General features: G+C 46.5%; 1 protein-coding gene across 5 annotated transcripts in view; it reads right to left on the reverse strand.

Annotated features, from left to right (window-relative positions):
* cblb (Cbl proto-oncogene B, E3 ubiquitin protein ligase) overlaps positions 1–19,146 on the reverse strand; it is a 306,490-nt gene that overhangs the window by 12,711 nt on the left and 274,633 nt on the right. For 3 of the 5 annotated variants that reach the window (XM_072513618.1, XM_072513613.1, XM_072513614.1), the window contains 4 exons: positions 15,872–16,027; positions 13,497–13,576; positions 5,613–5,744; positions 4,208–4,348 (listed from right to left, as the gene is read on the reverse strand). In XM_072513618.1, the coding sequence (XP_072369719.1) occupies positions 4,208–4,348; positions 5,613–5,744; positions 13,497–13,576; positions 15,872–16,027 (509 nt within the window). The remainder of the gene's footprint in view (positions 1–4,207; positions 4,349–5,612; positions 5,745–13,496; positions 13,577–15,871; positions 16,028–19,146) is intronic. The other 2 variants (XM_072513617.1, XM_072513616.1) reach the window with 1 other exon arrangement.

Genomic DNA, 19,146 nt, shown 5'->3' on the forward strand with positions numbered 1-19,146 from the left:
TCGCGGAGCGACTGGTCACCCATACCATAAAGGGGCAAGGCTTCAGCAAGTGGTGGATGTAGAAAGTAACACACCCCAAGTATATTTCACTTTCAAGTAAATCAGACTGTAAACATTGACACCAGGAAGTTTCCCACATTTAATTAGCGCCACTGACATCAGCACATTGTTGACTTTGTGACCAAATATTTCCTCAGTAAGAACATTGTAACGAAGGCAATGCCGCGGATCCAAGACGAATATTAATCCCCACATGCATGGAATTGAATTTGGCATTAAAACAGCAAGAAGAAATCTAGCAAGTTTATATTGAAACATATCCAAATTATATCACATCTTTCTTCCCTATTTGCGCTCCATTAATTCGACTAAAATGACAAGTTTTTAATATCAAATCTACATAAAGGATGGTCCAGGTTCAGAAAATGTCAAATAAAATCTTAGTTGCACCCAAAATGTTCACAAGATAGTAATGTGCCAGGGAACTAACTCAGAGAATAGGATAGGTGCAATGTGACTAGCTTTTTTTTCCATTCATAGTAGTAATGTTTAACTGGTGGCCTGGGGGTAACAGTCCTTTTCAATGTTACTGGATAGCTGAATGCAGCAGGATGGAATCCGGAGCAACTCCACTTTGGGAAGGGAATCAAGCATCAGAGAAGCTGGTCTGGCAGCCGATTAGCTTGGAGCTCTTTTTTTAAGCAATCCTAGAGAGGCTACAATATACCGGCACTCCACCAAATCATGAGGGGTAAAAACAATTCCTTGCATTTTTCCCCGGTTTAGAAAATACTTAACATTTCCCTGTGTCCTACCCTAAAAAAAGCTTTGGGGGTTCTATTATTATCTGTGCTGACTATTCGTTCCAACACTAATGATTTACCCAAACACGCCGCTCCAACATTTTGCATAGACTTGAGTGGAGAGAGCGGAGATTTGAAGAGTGAAACTTTAACAAGAAGAGCAGACCATTCAAGGGAGAAGCAAACTGTGAGAGGATTGTGTGATGAGTGAGTGGTGAGCGAGGACACAGCGGCAGTAAAGGGAGAGTAAAGGAATGAGAGCGGGGTTGTAAATGAAGTGCAAGGGTATGTACAACAAATTTCAGTGAGGAGAGCAGATCTGTACAGCAGAATTAGAAAGTGGGTCTGTACAGCAGATTTGTGGGAGGAGAGTGGGTCTGAGCAGCACATTTCGGCAGGGAGTGTGGATCTGTACAGAGGATTTCAGCAGGGAGAGGGGGTCTGTACAGCAGATTTCAGCAGGGGGAGCGGGTCTGTACAGCAGATTTCAGCAGGGAGTGTGGGTCTGTACAGCAGATTTCAGCAGGGAATGTGGGTCTGTACAGCATATTTCAGCAGGGTTGACAATACAGCAGATTTCAGCAGAGAGTGTGGGTCTGTAGAGCAGATTTCAGCAGGGTTGAATGGGTCTGTACAGCAGATTTCAGCAGGGAGAGCGGGTCTGTACAGCAGATTTCAGCAGGGAGTGTGGGTCTGTACAGCACATTTCAGCAGGGTTGACAATACAGCAGATTTCAGCAGAGAGTGTGGGTCTGTAGAGCAGATTTCAGCAGGGAATGTGGGTCGGTACAGCAGATTTCAGCAGGGTTGACTATACAGCAGATTTCAGCAGGGAGTGTGGGTCTGTACAGCAGATTTCAGCAGGGCGTGCGGGTCTGTACAGCAGATTTCAGCAGGGTGGAACGGGTCTGTACATCAGATTTCAGCAGGGGGTGGGTCTGTACAGCAGATTTCAGCAGGGGGAGTGGATCTGTACAGCAGATTTCAGCAGGAACAGGAGGTCTGTACAGCAGATTTCAGCAAGGGGAGCGGTCTGTACAGCAGATTTCAGCAGGGACAGCGGGTCTGTACAACAGATTTCAGCAGGGGGATTGGGTCAGTACAGCAGATTTCAGCAGGGAGAGTGGGCCCGTACAGCAGATTTCAGCAGGGACAGCTGGTCTGTACAGCAGAGAGTGTGGGTCTGTACAGCAGATTTCAGCAGGGAGTGTGGGTCTGTACAGCAGATTTCAGCAGGGAGTGTGGGTCTGTACAGCAGATTTCAGCAGAGAGTGTGGGTCTGTACAGCAGATTTCAGCAGGGAGTGTGGGTCTGTACAGCAGATTTCAGCAGGGAGTGTGGGTCTGTACAGCAGATTTCAGCAGGGAGTGTGGGTCTGTACAGCAGATTTCAGCAGAGAGTGTGGGTCTGTACAGCAGATTTCAGCAGAGAGTGTGGGTCTGTACAGCAGATTTCAGCAGAGAGTGTGGGTCTATACAGCAGATTTCAGCAGGGAGGCTGAAGTGCAAATGTGAGACTTCAGCAAGAAGAACCAGCTATAAATAGTGAGATTTTAGAGAGGGAAGCAGGGCTTTAAATAGAGCATGTTCACTAGAATCCAAGTGGCCAACGCCCCATCTCCTCCACCTCCCCTCCTCCCCCCATCACCACCTGTGGGAGAGAGAAAAGTTACCACATCGCAGGATTAGTACATAAAACTCCTCTTTCCCCCCTTTTTAACCCCCCTCTTTGCCCCCCACATTCGCCCCACCACTCTGTTCAAACGTTCTTTTTAATAACCCGCTTATTCCAGTTTTTCTTCCACAATAAAAGTCCACGCTTCATCCGCCGTCTCAAAGTAGTGGTGCCTCCCTCGATATGTGACCCACAGTCTTGCCGGTTCCAGCATTCCAAATTTTATCTTCTTTTTATGAAGAACCGCCTTGGCCCGATTAAAGCTCGCCCTCCTTCTCGCCACCTCCGCACTCCAGTCTTGATAAACGCGAATCACCGCGTTCTCCCATTTACTGCTCCGAGTTTTCTTTGCCTATCTAAGGACCATTTCTCTATCCTTAAAACGGAGGAATCTCACCACTATGGCTCTGGGAATTTCTCCTGCTCTCGGCCCTCGCGCCATCACTCGGTATGCTCCCTCCACCTCCAACGGACCCGCCGGGGCCTCCGCTCCCATTAACGAGTGCAGCATCGTGCTCACATATGCCCCGACGTCCGCTCCCTCCACACCTTCAGGAAGACCAAGAATCCTCAGGTTGTTCCTCCTTGCGTTGTTCTCCAGTGCCTCCAACCTTTCCACACATCGTTTCTGATGTGCCTCATGAGTCTCCGTCTTCACCACCAGGCCCTGTATGTCGTCCTCATTCTCGGCTGCCTTTGCCTTCACGACCCGAAGCTCCCTCTCCTGGGTCTTTTGTTCCTCCTTTAGCCCTTCGATCGCCTGTAGTATCGGGGCCAACAGCTCTTTCTTCATTTCCTTTTTGAGCTCTTCCACACAGCATTTCAAGAACTCTTGTTGTTCAGGGCCCCATGTTAAACTGCCACCTTCCGACGCCATCTTGGTTTTTGCTTGCCTTCCTTGCCGCTGTTCTAAAGGATCCACTGCAATCCGGCCACTTTCTCCTCCTTTTTCCATCCGTATCCAGGGGGGATTCCCTTCTGGTTTACCGCACAGTGTTTTTAGCCGTCAAAATTGCCGTTGGGGCTCCTATCAAGAGCCCAAAAGTCCGTTTCACCGGGAGCTGCCGAAACGTGCGACTCAGCTGGTCATCGCCGCACCCGGAAGTCTTCAATCTTTTTTTAAATTCCTCCTCCAAAAAAAATTTCCAAAAATTTTTTTTTCCTTTTTTATATTCCTTAAAAATTGCCCTGGGACCGGACTTCAGACTTCTTAAAAAAAAAACATTCTAGGCGGGAGCCACCCGATGTGGAACATCTCCACTACATTGCACCCTGGCTTCCAGCCTGCCGCCTCGTCCTCAGTTCAGCTCCGCCCCCACTGCTCCAAATGCCGCATGCCGTGGGCCCAACACCTCAGCTCCAGCTGCCCGACACTCACGCGGGGTTCCTCGCCGGTTCTCAAACCGGCCCGGCTTGATGCCCGGGATGGCCCCAAAGGCCAACGAAAATCGGAGAAAGAGAGAACAAACAGGGAAACCCCCGAAAGTGCCGTAGACAGTTGCCACCAGCGGGAGCTCCTTTCAATGCGGCCGACCCGCTCGCAAACGACACCGGAAGTCAACTTGAAGAACTTAATATAAAAAAAACCCTGATTGCTGGTAACTGTTATATGACTCAATAAACTAACAATATACCCTGAACGTTCTCGGCATATTGAGACAACCACATTCAGGAGCTCACCTTTACTCCATATACACAATCCAATCACAACGCACAGAAAGTTGGATTACCTGCACTGAAGTGGAACGGGTCATGGCCAGATGTGGGTCTGCTGCCTGAGCCGGACGATCTGGGCAGATCAGGGAGGCTGACCCGTACAGGCGGTGGGGGTGGAGGCAATGAGGGAGGAAGGCTGTCAAATGCATTACCTGCTGGCAAAAAAAAACAAACAAATTAAGCCAAACCTGGGTTCTCACTGACATACAAACCTAAACAACTTAAAAGGCCTCATGTGACAGTTGATACAACAACATTTTTAAATTAATAATAACCTCAAATTCAAAAGGATTCCCACAAATCTACCAAGGGCAAAATTGGAGATGAGCAGTTAACAGTCAGCACAGTTTTCAACAAAACACAGGTGCTCATTTTGCACAGTGAGCCAAAGGAAGTGGCTCCTTACAGCAAAATCTTCCAACATTTGTGGAGGTGAAAGCTTTAATCTGATCTTGGAACTGATATGAGATGCATACAAGTTCTCTATAATCTTTTTAAAAGTATTTTCTTTAAACCTTGTATTTTTTTCACAGGCTGTGTACGCTCTTTCACCATGATTCTTGGTTGTGAGCAACAATAACAGTATCGCTATTATGATAAGACAGAAAACATTCACATGCAGCCAGGACTATAAGGCCATGAGATATAGGAGCAGAGTTAGACCATTCGGCCCATCAGGTCTGCTCTGCCATTTGATCACAGCCGATATGTTTCTCATACCCATTCTCCTGCCTTCTTTCCGAAAAGATATGGGCGGGATTGTCTGATTCCGAGACTAGTGTCGACGCCGATGTAGAATTTGTGGACATTCACGACATCAAAATCGTCTCCGAACCTGGATTGATTTAGCAACTGTGGAGGTGCTAGCACCAGCGCCACGTGGAACACAACTGATTCCAATGCAAAACGGTGAGGTACTCGCCTGGTCCGTGATTGATACTCGGGAGGCTGACAAAATACACATTACACTCCCCACACACACTCACCCCAGCCAATAAGATGGCAGTGGTTGCACTGGACCGCTGGGCCAGAGGGCACCTAGGGGGGTGGCCTGGGGAGGGAAACACCTATACGACCAGTGTTCACAGTGAGTTGGTAGCAGCGTGTGCAGCTGCATGGCTGTTCTGTGCCCGTGGGCTCCGACCTCGCAGCCCACTGTCCGGCCTTGGCAGAAGCCCTCCGGCCAGCGGCACAACCGTCAGCAAACTATGGGTTCAGAGACTGAGCCAAATAAGTCTCAAGAGAAAGAGTTTCAATAGAATGAGAAGTTGTTTCCAGGGCATTTACTGAATAGAATGGTTCATTCAATAACATCAAAATAGCCAACAATCTGATTTTACTGCCTGCCGTGCATACTGAAAATAAGTATGTAGCATGATATTAAGCCCTTATCTGTATACGGTCATCTAAACCATGTACCTGGAGGAACTAGAAGGTCATAATCGGAGGGTGTTCTATTCAGAGCGGAGCAACTGAGATTTTGGTTGTCTCTTGCTGGAAGTCGAGCTGGTGGTATGGGAGCTGGAACAATTGGCATCTCAAAAATATCATCTGAAAATACCAGAAATATATTTACCTCACTTACAGAAACATTCAGTGCAACCTGCCATTTTATATTAATTTCCTTCCCTAAAGGTTCAAGCATTTTATTGGGCTATAGTTCTATAGATGGTGGCAGCTCCCGAGTGACCATTCCTTATGCAGGAGCCGACAAAGTGAGTGCAAGCAGAATATTCAGCCTTAGAAAATACCACTGTTAAGCTTACTTATATCGTCAGCCATCCAACTCAATGCACATTTTGTACAGAAATCAAGAGTCAGAATGTTGGTTGATTTTCTTACACTCTAGCCCAAAGTTAGCAGGGTCAATTGTAACATCTCAACTATTGCTCTGGCAACTTCCGGTTGCAGCGATGCCCAGCTAAGCCGCACGTTTCGGCGGCTCCAGCTCAAACGGACCTTCGGGCTCTTTGAAGAGCCCCAACGGGGAACTTTTCCAGGACGAAACCCAGCGTGGGGTGAGTTAACAGGGAGTCCCCCCCAACAAAACAGAAAAATATTGGCGGTGGCGGCTACATCGCGAGCAATCCTCGACGATAGGGACAGAAGGAAAAAAGAAGCAAGATGGCGGCGGAGAAAGCCCAGGCGACATGGGGGCCCGATCAAGACGAATTCTTAAGACACTGTGTGGAGCTACTTAAGAAGGAGGTGCTGACCCCGATGCTACAGGCAATTGAGGGGCTTAAGGAGGCACAAAGGACCCAGGAGACAGAGCTCCGCGTGGTGGAGCAGAAGGTGACGGATAATGAAGACGAGATCCTGGGCCTGGCGGTCAAAACACAGACGCACGAGGCGCTCCACAAAATGTGCATTGAAAGGATTGAGGCCCTAGAAAATAGAGCACGAAGGAAGAATCTTCGGATCCTGGGTCTCCCCGAGGGAATGGAAGGAGCGGACTGCGGGGCTTACGTGAGCACGATGCTAAGCTCGCTGATGGGAGCTGAGGCCCCTTCGGGCCCCTTAGAAGTGGAGGGGGCGCATCGGGTCCCTGCGAGGAGACCAAAGGCGGGAGAACCACCTAGGGTGACAATCGTGCGATTTCACCGCTTTAATGATAGAGAAGTGGTTCTGAGATGGGCCAAAAAGGTACGGAGTAGTAGATGGGAGAACGCGGTGGTACGGGTGTACCAGGATTGGAGTGCGGAGGTGGCGAGAAGGAGGGCGAGTTTTAATCGAGCCAAGGAGGTGCGACACAAGAAGAAGGTGAAGTTCGGGATGCTGCAGCCGGCGCGACTATGGGTCACATACCAGGAGAGACATCACTACTTCGAAACGGCGGAAGAAGCATGGACCTTTATTAAAGACGAGAAACTGGATCGGAACTGAGGGACTGATATTAGAGAGAAATGTTACTGTCGATGTATATAGAGATGTAAATTGGGAAGGGGCGGAGACACTAAGAAATGTGGGCGCCGGTGGGGGGAAAGAAGAGACATAGGCGGAGAATGGAGAGGGAGCTGCGCCATAAGGGGCCGGACAGCTACAGAGAATATGGAGCCTACTTTCCTTGTTCCCGCGCCAGAAAGGTGATGGCGGGAAGATAGGAACAAGGTAGATGGGAGTTCCCCCCACGGGGGGGTCAAGGAGTGAGCGGGAGAAGCCGGGGTCAGTTGAAGTCAGCTGACTTTCGAAAGTAACATGGGGGGAGCAATCACGCTAGATGGGGATCTGGCGGGGGGGGGATAACTGGGTTGCTGCTGCAGAAATCAAAGGGGAACTGGCTAAAGAAAGGATGGTCGGGGCTGGAATGCACCACCTGGGGAACGAGTGGGAGCGCGGAATCGGGACGTGGGACTGGCCGAGAGAGGGGGATGGCTAGTCGACGCGGGAAGGGGGCAGGTAGCCCCCCAGTGCGGCTGATCACGTGGAACGTGAGGGGCCTAAATGGACCGATTAAAAGGGCCCGAGTGTTCGCGCACTTGAAAGGACTGAGGGCAGACGTGGCTATGCTTCAGGAGACGCACCTGAAGGTGGCGGACCAAGTTAGGTTAAGGAAAGGATGGGTGGGACAGGTGTTCCAATCAGGGCTGGATGCAAAGAATAGAGGGGTGGCCAAACTGGTGGGGAAACGGGTATCATTCGAAGCTAGGAGCATTGTAGCAGATAGTGGAGGCAGATATGTGGTGGTGAGTGGCAGGCTGGAGGGAATGGAGGTCGTGTTGGTTAACGTATATGCCCCGAATTGGGATGATGCGGGATTCATGAAGCAGATGCTGGGACGTATATCGGACCTGGAGGTAGGAAACTTGATAATGGGGGGAGACTTCAACACCGTGCTGGACCCAGGGTTAGATAGATCCAGATCTAAGACCGGAAGAAGGCCGGCAGCGGCCACGGTGCTTAAGGGGTTTATGGACCAAATGGGGGGAGTGGATCCATGGCGATTTGTTAGACCGAAGGCCAGGGAGTTCTCCTTCTTCTCCCATGTTCACAAGGTGTACTCCCGGATAGATTTTTTTGTTTTGGGAAGGTCGTTGATCTCGAGGGTGGAAGAAACTGAGTATTCAGCCATAGCTATCTCGGATCATGCCCCACATTGGGTGGACCTGGAACTAGGAGAGGAGAGGGAGCAGCGTGCACTCTGTCGATTAGATGTGGGATTGTTGGCGGATGAGGGAGTCTGTGGAAGGGTGCGGGGATGCATAGAGAGATACCTGGAGGCCAATGACGACGGGGAGGTCCGAGTGGGAGTGGTATGGGAAGCACTAAAGGCGGTGGTCAGAGGAGAGATGATCTCCATCAGGGCCCACAAAGGGAAAACAGAGGCCAAGGAAAGGGAAAGATTACTGGGGGAGATTTTAAGGGTGGGCAAAGAATATGCGGAGACCCCGGAGGAGGGACTGTACAGGGAGAGACGACGACTCCAGACGGAGTTCGACCTTCTGACCACCAGGAGGGCGGAGGTGCTGTGGAGGAAGGCACAGGGGATGAGATATGACTATGGGGAAAAGGCTAGTCACCTGTTGGCCCATCAGCTGCGAAAGAGGACAGTGGCGAGGGAGATAGGGAGAATTAGAGACGAAAAGGGAGCTACGGTGCGAAGAGCAGGGAAGATAAACTAGGTGTTTAAGACCTTTTACGAAAGACTTTATAGGTCCCAACCCCTGGAGGGGGTTCCCGAGGGTGGAGGAGCAGGAGGTGGAAGGCCTGGGGGCACCAATTGGGGTGGACGAGGTTACCAAGGGGCTGGGGAACATGCAGGCAGGGAAGGCCCCGGGACCAGATGGGTTCCCGGTGGAATTTTATGGAAAATATGTGGACTTGCTGGCCCCGCTGTTGGCGAGGACGTTTAACGAGGCCAGGGAAGGGGGGACTCCACCCCCGACAATGTCGGAGGCGACGATATCGCTAATTTTGAAGCGGGATAAAGATCCGCTGCAGTGCGGGTCCTATAGGCCTATTTCACTACTAAATGTGGACGCCAAATTGCTAGCAAATGTGCTGGCATCGAGGATAGAGGACTGTGTCCCAGGGGTGGTGCACGAAGACCAGACAGGATTCGTAAAGCATAGACAACTAAATGTCAACATGCAACAGCTATTGGGGGTGATAATGATGCCCCCAGCAGAGGGGGAGGCAGAGATAGTGGCGGCAATGGATGCAGAGAAGGCATTTGATAGGGTGGAGTGGGAGTATCTATGGGAGGTGCTGAGGAGGTTCGGGGACGGGTTTGTTAGCTGGGTCAAACTCCTCTATGGGGCCCCAACGGCAAGTGTGGTCACGGGTCGGCAAAGATCGGAGTATTTCCGACTAAACAGGGAAGAAGACAGGGATGCCCGCTATCTCCATTACTGTTCGCGTTGGCAATTGAACCACTGGCCATGGCGCTAAGAGACTCCAGAAAATGGAGGGGTGATTAGAGGGGGAGAAGAACACCGAGTGTCACTCTACGCGGATGACCTACTGTTGTATGTGACGGACCCAGTGGGGGGGATGACAGAGGTCATGAAGATATTGAGGGAGTTCGGAGATTTCTCGGGATATAGGCTTAACATGGGAAAGAGTGAACTTTTTGTGATACACCCTGGGGACCAGAGTAGAGGGATAGATGGCCTGCCTTTAAGGATGGTGGAAAGAAACTTTCGATACCTGGGGATTCAGATAGCCAGGAGCTGGGGAACCTTGCACAGACTTAATCTGACACGACTGGTGGAACAAATGGAAGAGGACTTCAAGAGGTGGGACATGCAGCCACTGTCACTGGCGGGTAGAGTGCAGGCAATTAAGATGATGGTCCTCCCGAGGTTCCTATTTGTATTCCAATGTCTCCCTATACTGATCACTAAGGCCTTCTTTAAAAAAATAGACAGGAGCATCACGAGCTTCGTGTGGGCAGGGAAAGTTCCGAGGGTAAGGAGGGGGTTCTTACAACGTAGTAGAGACAGAGGGGGACTGGCGCTGCCGAATTTGGGCGACTACTACTGGGCCGCCAATGTGGCGATGATCCGTAAATGGATGATAGAGGGAGAGGGAGCGGCGTGGAAAAGATTAGAAAGTCCTGTAAAGGGACGAGTCTAGGAGGCGCTGGTGACGGCGCCACTACCGTTCTCACCAAAAAAATTTACCGCAAACCCAGTGGTGGCGGCAACATTAAATATTTGGGGGCAATGGAGGCGACAGAGGTGTGCTGGGAGCCCTGGTGGGGTCCTCAATTAGGAACAACCATAGATTTTCCCCAGGGAGGATGGATGGAGTATTCCAGTGCTGGCACCAGCTGGGAATTAGGAGGCTGGGAGATTTATTTGTAGACAGGACGTTTGCGAGTTTGGGAGCGTTGGAGGAAAAGTATAAGCTGCCCCGGGGAAATTTCTTTAGGTATATGCAGGTGAGGGCGTTCACAAGACAACAGGTGAGGGAATTTCCATTGCTCCCGACGCAGGGGATCCAGGATAGAATGCTATCGGGGGTGTGGGTCGGGGAGGGCAAGGTGTCAGAAATATACCGAGAGATGAGAGAAGAGGGGGAGGAGCTGGTGGGCGAACTGAAAAGGAAGTGGGAAGAGGAGCTCGGGGAGGAGATAGAGGAGGGTCTGTGGGCTGATGCCCTAAGCAGGGTAAATTCCTCTTCCTCGTGTGCTAGGCTTAGCCTGATCCAATTTAAGGTGCTGCATAGAGCACACATAACGGGAGCAAGGTTGAGCAGGTTCTTCGGAGTGGAGGACAAGTGTGGGAGGTGTGGCGGAATCCCGGCAAACCACACACATATGTTTTGGTTGTGCCCGGCACTAGAGGGGTATTGGAGGGGAGTGACGGGAGTGATTTTGAAGGTGGTGAAGGTCCGGGTCAAACCAGGCTGGGGGTTAGCTTTATTTGGAGTTGCGTATGAGCCGGGAGTGCAGGAGGCGAAAGAGGCCGATGTCGTGACCTTTGCGTCCCTAGTAGCCCGGCGTAGGATTTTACTCATGTGGAAGGAAGCGAAACCCCCCGGATTGGAGGCCTGGATAAACGATATGGCGGGGTTCATAAAACTGGAGCAGATTAAGTTTGCACTGAGAGGATCGGCTCAAGGGTTCACCAGGCGGTGGCAACCGTTCCTCGACTACCTAGCGGAACGTTAGAGGGAAGATAGATGACCAGCAGCAGCAACCCGGGGGGGGGGGAAGTTTCATTTTATGTTATTGGGTTAGTTTACTATGTTAGTTAGTTACTCTTTATTAGATTGTAGTTATCATGTTATTTGTACTGTTAAATTTTCTTTATGTTTGATGTGTAAGGGGAAAAAATTGTGAATGAAAAATTTCAATAAAATATATTTTAAAAAAAACTATTGCTCTGGCTGAAATTGCAAACACTATAGTCAGGAAACAGAATGCAATTTACATAGCTTAGTGTCACACTGTCACAAACTGGAGTTGCAGACTGGTCGACACCAGTGAGAGAGATGGGTTGGGACTGGGTTCGATTTATTTGGCTAGTGGCCAATGAATTCGTCCAAAAGGCTGTGCTCTGCCCAGTAACAGGTGCTGATTGGATCTGAGCCTTCTGGGATGCTTTTCAGAGTCCCATGGTTTCAGTTTGACTCCTGGCAGCAGAAAGACAACAACCTGTCTGTTTTTTCTCCGGAAAGGCTGTGATTCCGAACTGGCAGAGAGCCTGGATGAATCTATTTACAGGAGAACCATTACAGGCTGTGCAAGCAAAGTCCAGAACATGCTATATTTCTCCAGAGTGAGATCTGCATTTCTAAACCACAGAGAAGATCATTGCAGGCTGCAAACCAAAGACTTTAATCTGCAAGCTTGCTGAGAAGAAAGGTGTGCTGAAAACCATCATCTTCCTTTCATTTATGATTTTTACCCATTTCCACCCCTCTGTTTGTCGTGTGTGTGTGGTATTTGCTGCATATCCCATTGCAGTTCTTGTATTAAATAAACAGTAATCGTGTTTATATTTACAAACCTGGTGACCGTGATTATTGAGCAGCCATGGGCCAAAGGTTTATTGGTTAATTCACTTATATTGTGACTCCAGGGCACGTGGGGCTGGAATTGACCGCACACTAGCCCAGGTGTTGGAACTACTGTACCTTGTATAATAATACTCATTTAACAGATACAAGGTTTTGAGATGGTCAGAGAACAACATACCCTAATATGCAAATTATTGCGACAAATTGAAAAAAAAAAATCCACACTGATCATGGATTCTGAAAATAAATATTTTGTCATGATCAGTGTAACAATATTAAGCCCTTATCTTTTTTTTTCTTTTAAAAATAATTTAGAGTATCCAATTATTTTTTTCCAATTGAGAGGCAATTTAGCATGGCCAATCCACCTACCTTGCACATCTTTTGGGTTGTGGGGGCGAGACCCACGCAGACCCGGGGAGAATGAGCAAACTCCACACGGACAGTGACCTAAGGCCGGGATCGAACCTGGGACCTAGGTGCTATGAGACAGCAGTGTTAACCACTGCGCCACCCAGCCGCCCCAAGCCCTTACCTATAACCATAATCTAAACTGAACTGGTGGAGGAACTAGGTATTCATGATCAGTGTGTGTTTGGATCAGAAAGGAGCAATTCCTCGGATCGGGGAATCAAAATAAGAAACCTTTCTATTTACTTTAGAGTGTGCTCAAGTAGGAAGTAACAAAGCACTGACAGGACAACAGGCAAAGTGGTCTGTTGCATTACCCATTGACATCAAGTAACAAATAAGCTCTCCAATAAATAATACAAGACTTGCAATTATAAAGCATTTTAAATTTTGAAAAATAAAAAGAGATATCAACACAATTTGATACCAAGACATGCAAGGAGATATTAAGATGGGTGACAAAACGCTTGATCAAAGAGGTAGGTTTTAAGGAGCATCCTAAATGAAGAGGTGAAGAAATTTTAGTGGGGATATTTTCAGAGTTAAAGGCCTAGATGGTTGAGAATTTAGCCAATGTTTGTAGGGCTGGAGGTGGTTTATAAATGGTCAGATATAATTCTCATCTATTCTTAAAATTACCATTTATCTTGTGATCATCAATGTTGATATTTTATACTGGAACAGACATCGACATTACTGGCAATAATTTAGAAAATGTGGCAAAATTTCCTTTTTAAGCAGAACATGTTTCACTCTATAGCACCAAATACATGGATCATATTTTCAAGAAATTACTTTTAAATAAGCTGTACTCAGTGTTTGAACAGCTTTCTGTTATTTTACTGTTGCTGATATTTTTGCTTATTTCAATTTATTTGTTTAAAATAATTTAGTATGAAAAAGGTAAAATCAAACATAATTTACCTTTTTCCAACACTTTAGGATTCTTTGCTTCTGTCGTGTTATTGGGTGTTCCATTAGCACACTGTCCATTTTCAAATACTCTAAAAAAATTAAACAAGATGAAAAATAAAATTGGACAAAGTTACAGAAATAAGGAGTAAGAGACAATAATTCAATTTAAACACAGGGCTGATTTAAAATGTTAAACATTGGGAATCAGTCGCCGATAGGGGGAGGTGGTGGTATAGTGGTAACATCACTGAACTCTTAATCCAGAGACCCAGGCTAATGCTCCAGGGACATGAGTTCAAATCCTACCATGGCAGCTGGCTGAATTCAGTCAATTGCAAAAAAAATCTTCAATTGAAAGCTAGTCTCAGTAATGGTGACCACAAAATTATCAATTGTCGGAAAAATCCAGCCAGTTCACTAATGTCCTTCAGGGAAGGAAATCTACTGTCCTTGCCTGGTCTGGCCTACTTGTATAATAAAAACTAAATGGGTGACTTGCAAAATAAAGCATGCATTTTCATCACTTGTTCAGACAAGGGTCAGAGGCAACATTCAGTTAAAATACTGACAATCTCAAATTTAAAGATGAACGAAAAATAAACCCAACAATAGGTTTTATTAAGCCTTTTAAATATTCTGCAATTGTTTACAGTTGGCTATATACACTCTGTAATTAAAATTAATTTGATTTAAAACTTAGATCTACCTTTTGCCCTACGTTGCAATATTTTAAGGACATGGAATTCTGATTTTCCACCCACTGTTTTAAATGCATTTTTGACTGGGATCTGAACTAAACAGATCGCAGTCTGTAGTACCACAGATACAGGGCAAGGAAATCTAGGAAAAGTCAAATTGCGGTTAGATTCATTTAGCAAATTGGATTTAACCTTTCTATAGTCAGAGATCATTATTAAATAAAGAAGCTCCCCAAGTTTTATATTTAAGTACTGCTGTCCAGAACTTTCAATGGTGCATATGTCATAGAGAAAATCATTTAAATCTTTTGACCTGTTAATACAAATTGTGAAACTAATCTTTTAAGTATTCAATATAAAAATGACATGTGCCGTTTTACTATAATGCAGGTGGCATTTCTGTCAACACAAGAGTATCATGCAGTCAACTGCCACCCCAAGTAAACTTCCTGATATTCGCCAAAACTGATGGCCAACTGAGGGTTAAAAATCTCCCAGTAAACCCAGTCTCAACAAAAAATGAAAGCACAACTCTGGATGTCTGCGAAAAACCAAACTGCAGGTGCATAGAAAATAGCTAGATAATTCTCTGTTTCAAAGCAGAGACTTTGTTGATGCATTTCACATTGATATAGTTGTAACTTATTCAAACAAAAATATTTCCTTTCAAAATTGCAAATCACAAATTTTGTCTACCCAATTTGAAGTATGAGCATCGATTACATAATGTCCATTGTGAACAGATGATAACAACAGTTGTTAGTTATTCAAAAATGAACTAAGCAAAATGGAAAAGAAATACCATGCAAATTGCATGGCAGGTTAATAATTGACACTTTAAATTAATTAAAAAGATTACATTTACTCTCCCAGAGATGCTGTGCCTAATAGCCTCTTAGTGCGTGTGAGGGGAAGTTTATTGAGATGACTATTAAGATAACAAGTTTGTACTCCAAGTACAGAATGTTCAGAACCACATAATATCAGAGTTTCCACGATGATGATTAGTAAACAAGTGGGTAAAAACTGAAGCATGACAGGGAGGAAACCACTACACTAGTTCAGTTGAAGAAAGTATCACAGTTGGTTGTGATGTTTTCTGTGATCAAATAATCAGCTGATCGCAACTATCGAGGTTCAAACAAGAACAATGATCATTTGGTCGAGGCAATAATGGCCCTCAGAATCATAACTCAGCAAAGCTTCATCATGCTCAGTATAAGAATGGAGGGGATAAAACTGAAGAAAATAAAAATATGCTAATTGCTTAAAATGTGGGCTGGGATTCTCAGTAGCGAGTTGGCCCCGCTACCGCAGCTAGTGGGGGTGGAGAATTTGGTGCTCAGCCAAATTGCCCATTCACTGTGGTGGGACCGGAGAATCCCATTGCTGTGAATGGATGGAGAATCCCTCCTTAGCTTTACTTTCCACACAAATATAGATTTAAACTGATGTGACCCACTGTTGAAATTAATAGATTAACGCTAATCTATAATTAACCGGTTACCCGAGAATCTAGACAGTGCATAGGGTATTCACTAAGTCTTTGGTGTAATCCAACAGAATTTTCTTCTTTTTTTAAAAAAAATACATATTACTAGTTTTTGTACTACAGAAAAGGCAAACTAACAATTACTTCATAATACGATGAAATTAAAACTAGTCTAGCCTAAAAAGGAAACTTACCGTGATGCACGAGGTTTCACAGTTTGTGAATGAGGTGTTTGTGCAGCGATGGACACAGGATACGATGATGGAATCTTGTATTCATCTTCATTAGACTCATTAAGCCCTCTTATTCTTTCCGCGTTTGGCTGTGAATTTGTGAATGGGTGTGGATATCTACAAAAGTAAATCTTTCATAAATAAAACGATTCATTGCAGGAGTCGAGTCACCCATTGCAGTTTTACATAACACATTATTCTGATTTCAAGCAGCTGTTACCATAATTGACAACAGCCATGACATAATCACACAGTCAATAAACTGCAATTTACTTCCGTTTTGATATTTAAACATTTCCACACAATATTTCTTTGTTTTGATTACTTCGCCAACATGCTAAATTTGGCTATTTTAAATTGAAGCTCCAGAAGAGGGAAATCTACATGAAAAGAATGACAATATTCTATTCAATAATCTAATTGGTCTTGGCGACCACAATAATAAAGTTTGCGGAGATGTTTAATAGGGTTACAGTCTTTAGTCAGCGACTGACGGAGAGAAAATGCCTGCCTCCTGGTAAACAAATAGTCATTAGTGTCTCATGTTGTACTGTAGTGTCAATGGGCGAGACCTTCCGGCTCTTTACGCCAGCAGGATCTTTTGGTCCCGCTGACGGCGCACCCCATCGGTGGGTTTCCCCAGAGGCATGGGTAGAATCAATAGAAATCTGATAGCAGCGGAACCACAAGATCTTGCCAAGAGCCAACAGCGGGCCTCCTCCTGCCACCGAGAAACACGCCGCAGAATCCCACCCAATACGTTTGGTTGCAAATAATTTTTTTTTTTTAATTTTAAGAAAGAGACCAGTACAGCATTTTAAAATATGCCCCGATCTCTCGACCCACTTGGGCTCCCCACGGCGGCCATCGGACCCTCCCCCCAATACCCAACCCACCCGTTAGAGGTTCTCGAGCCTCCCCTCACAAGGCCAAGGGGTCCCAGAGCCTGACCCCCGACGCGGGCAATCTGGCACCTGGTCAACATCAACCCGGCATTGCCTGTACCAGCATAATGGTGGCACCGCCAGGGTGCCCAGCTGGCAGTGCAAAGGGCAAGCTTGGCAGCACAAAGACGCCCAGGCAGCAGGGGTCCGCCAGGACACCACCGCACCCAAAGCCCAAACACCCAGTGGTCCATGACAGCCTGGGAACAAACCCCCCTGCGTGTGGACCAATGGGCCAAATAGCCTCCTTCTGCACTGTAGGGATTCTATGAAAGTGGATTTTGTCATGCCTGCAACTCAGTCGGGGTGCCAGCATTTCACCTCCCGGTTTCCCGATCACCCAAAGGCTGGTGGGAAAATATGCCGTATTTGTCAAAAGAAGAATCCCTATTCCAAAGGACCTCAGCAGAGCAAAATGACTGAACAGTACAATAATTGCTGAGCCCTCAGCTAACAGAGGAATGTCTGCTTAATGCCACCTGCCCACTCCTGGCCTTACTGACTCTGTCCTGCAAGTCCTGCAATGAGATTAGAGGGACCAAAGCAAGTGATGCTTCCAAAGGCCGGCAGCATGGAGGGATCCTTCAAGTCAAGCAGGCGTGCAGTGGTCAAGGATGTGAGCACAGGGCGGCACGGTGGCTTCACAGCAAGGAGGACCCGGGTTCGATCCCGGTCCGGGTCACTGTCTGTGTGGAGTTTGCACATTCTCTCCCGTGTCTGCGTGGGTCCTACCCCCACAACCCAAAAATGTGCAGGGCAGGTGGATTGGCCACGCTAAAGTGCCTCTCAACTGATAAAAAAATACATTTACAAAAAAAGTAAATTCAAAAAAAGGATGTGAGCACAAGGAGTATGGTCCCTCGAACCTGGACATTGCACCAAGAGGCGCACAGGTCCCTGGAGGGCAGGAAAGGAGAAGAGCATCCCTCAGATGCCAACACCTACACTCCGGGACCCTCCTACACAATATCCCAGATCACCATACCCTGAAATACCACCCACTCCTCTTGTTTGGTCCCTCCTCACATTCCCATCTGAATAGCCAACACTGGCATGCTAATCTTTATGCGTCCCACACCAATGCCCAGTCATCCTCCATAAATGTTGCCTCTGCCCATACTGAATTCAGAGCACTAAATTCCAAGGGAGGCGAGATGACCCTTCAGTGACAGCGACCTCGACGGCCACCAGCAATACACATCCACCTGGTCTACCAGGGAGGACACCTGATCCAAGAGGCTGAAAATACCAACAGTGACCCACCGTGAATGTCCTAGCCTCCCATAACAGCTCAGATTTGCTGAGAATAAACTTAGTGAATGAACGCGCAAACCAAAATAAACCACCTACAGACAGTGCGATGGAGCTGCTTATTAGTGTATAATCTCAGGGATTGGTTTGATAAAGCAGGGTTTCTCTACAAAGTGAATTTCAGAGAAAACAAACCATCCAAAGTTGCTTTCACTACCCATTGAGCTTATAGACATTAACCCTGGAGAAAATTATCTACCTGCCTGCCCACATTAATATGCTTCTGCCCAATAGAATTTGTGGAAGGGAAAATAATTGAATAATTCACTTGATTACAAAAGTAAAGCAATACACACGTGCTTTTTCATAGAATCAGATCAAAATCATTCCTGTAGATTTAATGAAGAACATTAGCTTCAGCTGTTTCATTATGAAATAGCTATAAAATCAGCTGCTGCAGCTCACTTGATCTTCTTTTCTACCAAAGGAGCAATTGTTTTTTTTACTGAAAGACCTTTGATCTTTGATAATGGCCACAATTCCTAATGAGTTGTTCCACTGCAATAATGACAGGGCACCTGCCAGACAATTTGGAAAATTGCCCAGGTGTGCTCTGTTTACAAAAACAGCAATTATCATGCTCTCAGCCTCCTTGCAATCAGGAGCAAAAGGATGGATAAGCCTTCAGTCTTGCCATAATGATAGTATAGTAACTTTACCAAGTCAAGTGCGCACATTTGATAATGATACAATTTTTTTCTGGCAATACGAACTCATTCATTCTGTCTCAATAAATAGTTCCCCAATACAATAGCTACTGAGGTATAGAGCACACTTTTATTTTCAGACGGTCACGCTTCATTTTGTGCAATTATTTCAACAGCAAGTGCATTAATCTACAATGCATCTTAGCTTAAGATCTGGGATTTTAGCTCAGAAAAATTAAGGCGTAGAATCAGTTTGGGTGGAACTAAGAAACACAATGAACAGAAAACATTGAAGGGAGCGGTTTAAAAGTCTCTTAACAATAGTTCTAGTGGA

The sequence above is a fragment of the Scyliorhinus torazame genome, chromosome 8 (assembly GCF_047496885.1).
Source record: "Scyliorhinus torazame isolate Kashiwa2021f chromosome 8, sScyTor2.1, whole genome shotgun sequence".
Taxonomy (NCBI): Eukaryota; Metazoa; Chordata; class Chondrichthyes; order Carcharhiniformes; family Scyliorhinidae; genus Scyliorhinus; species Scyliorhinus torazame.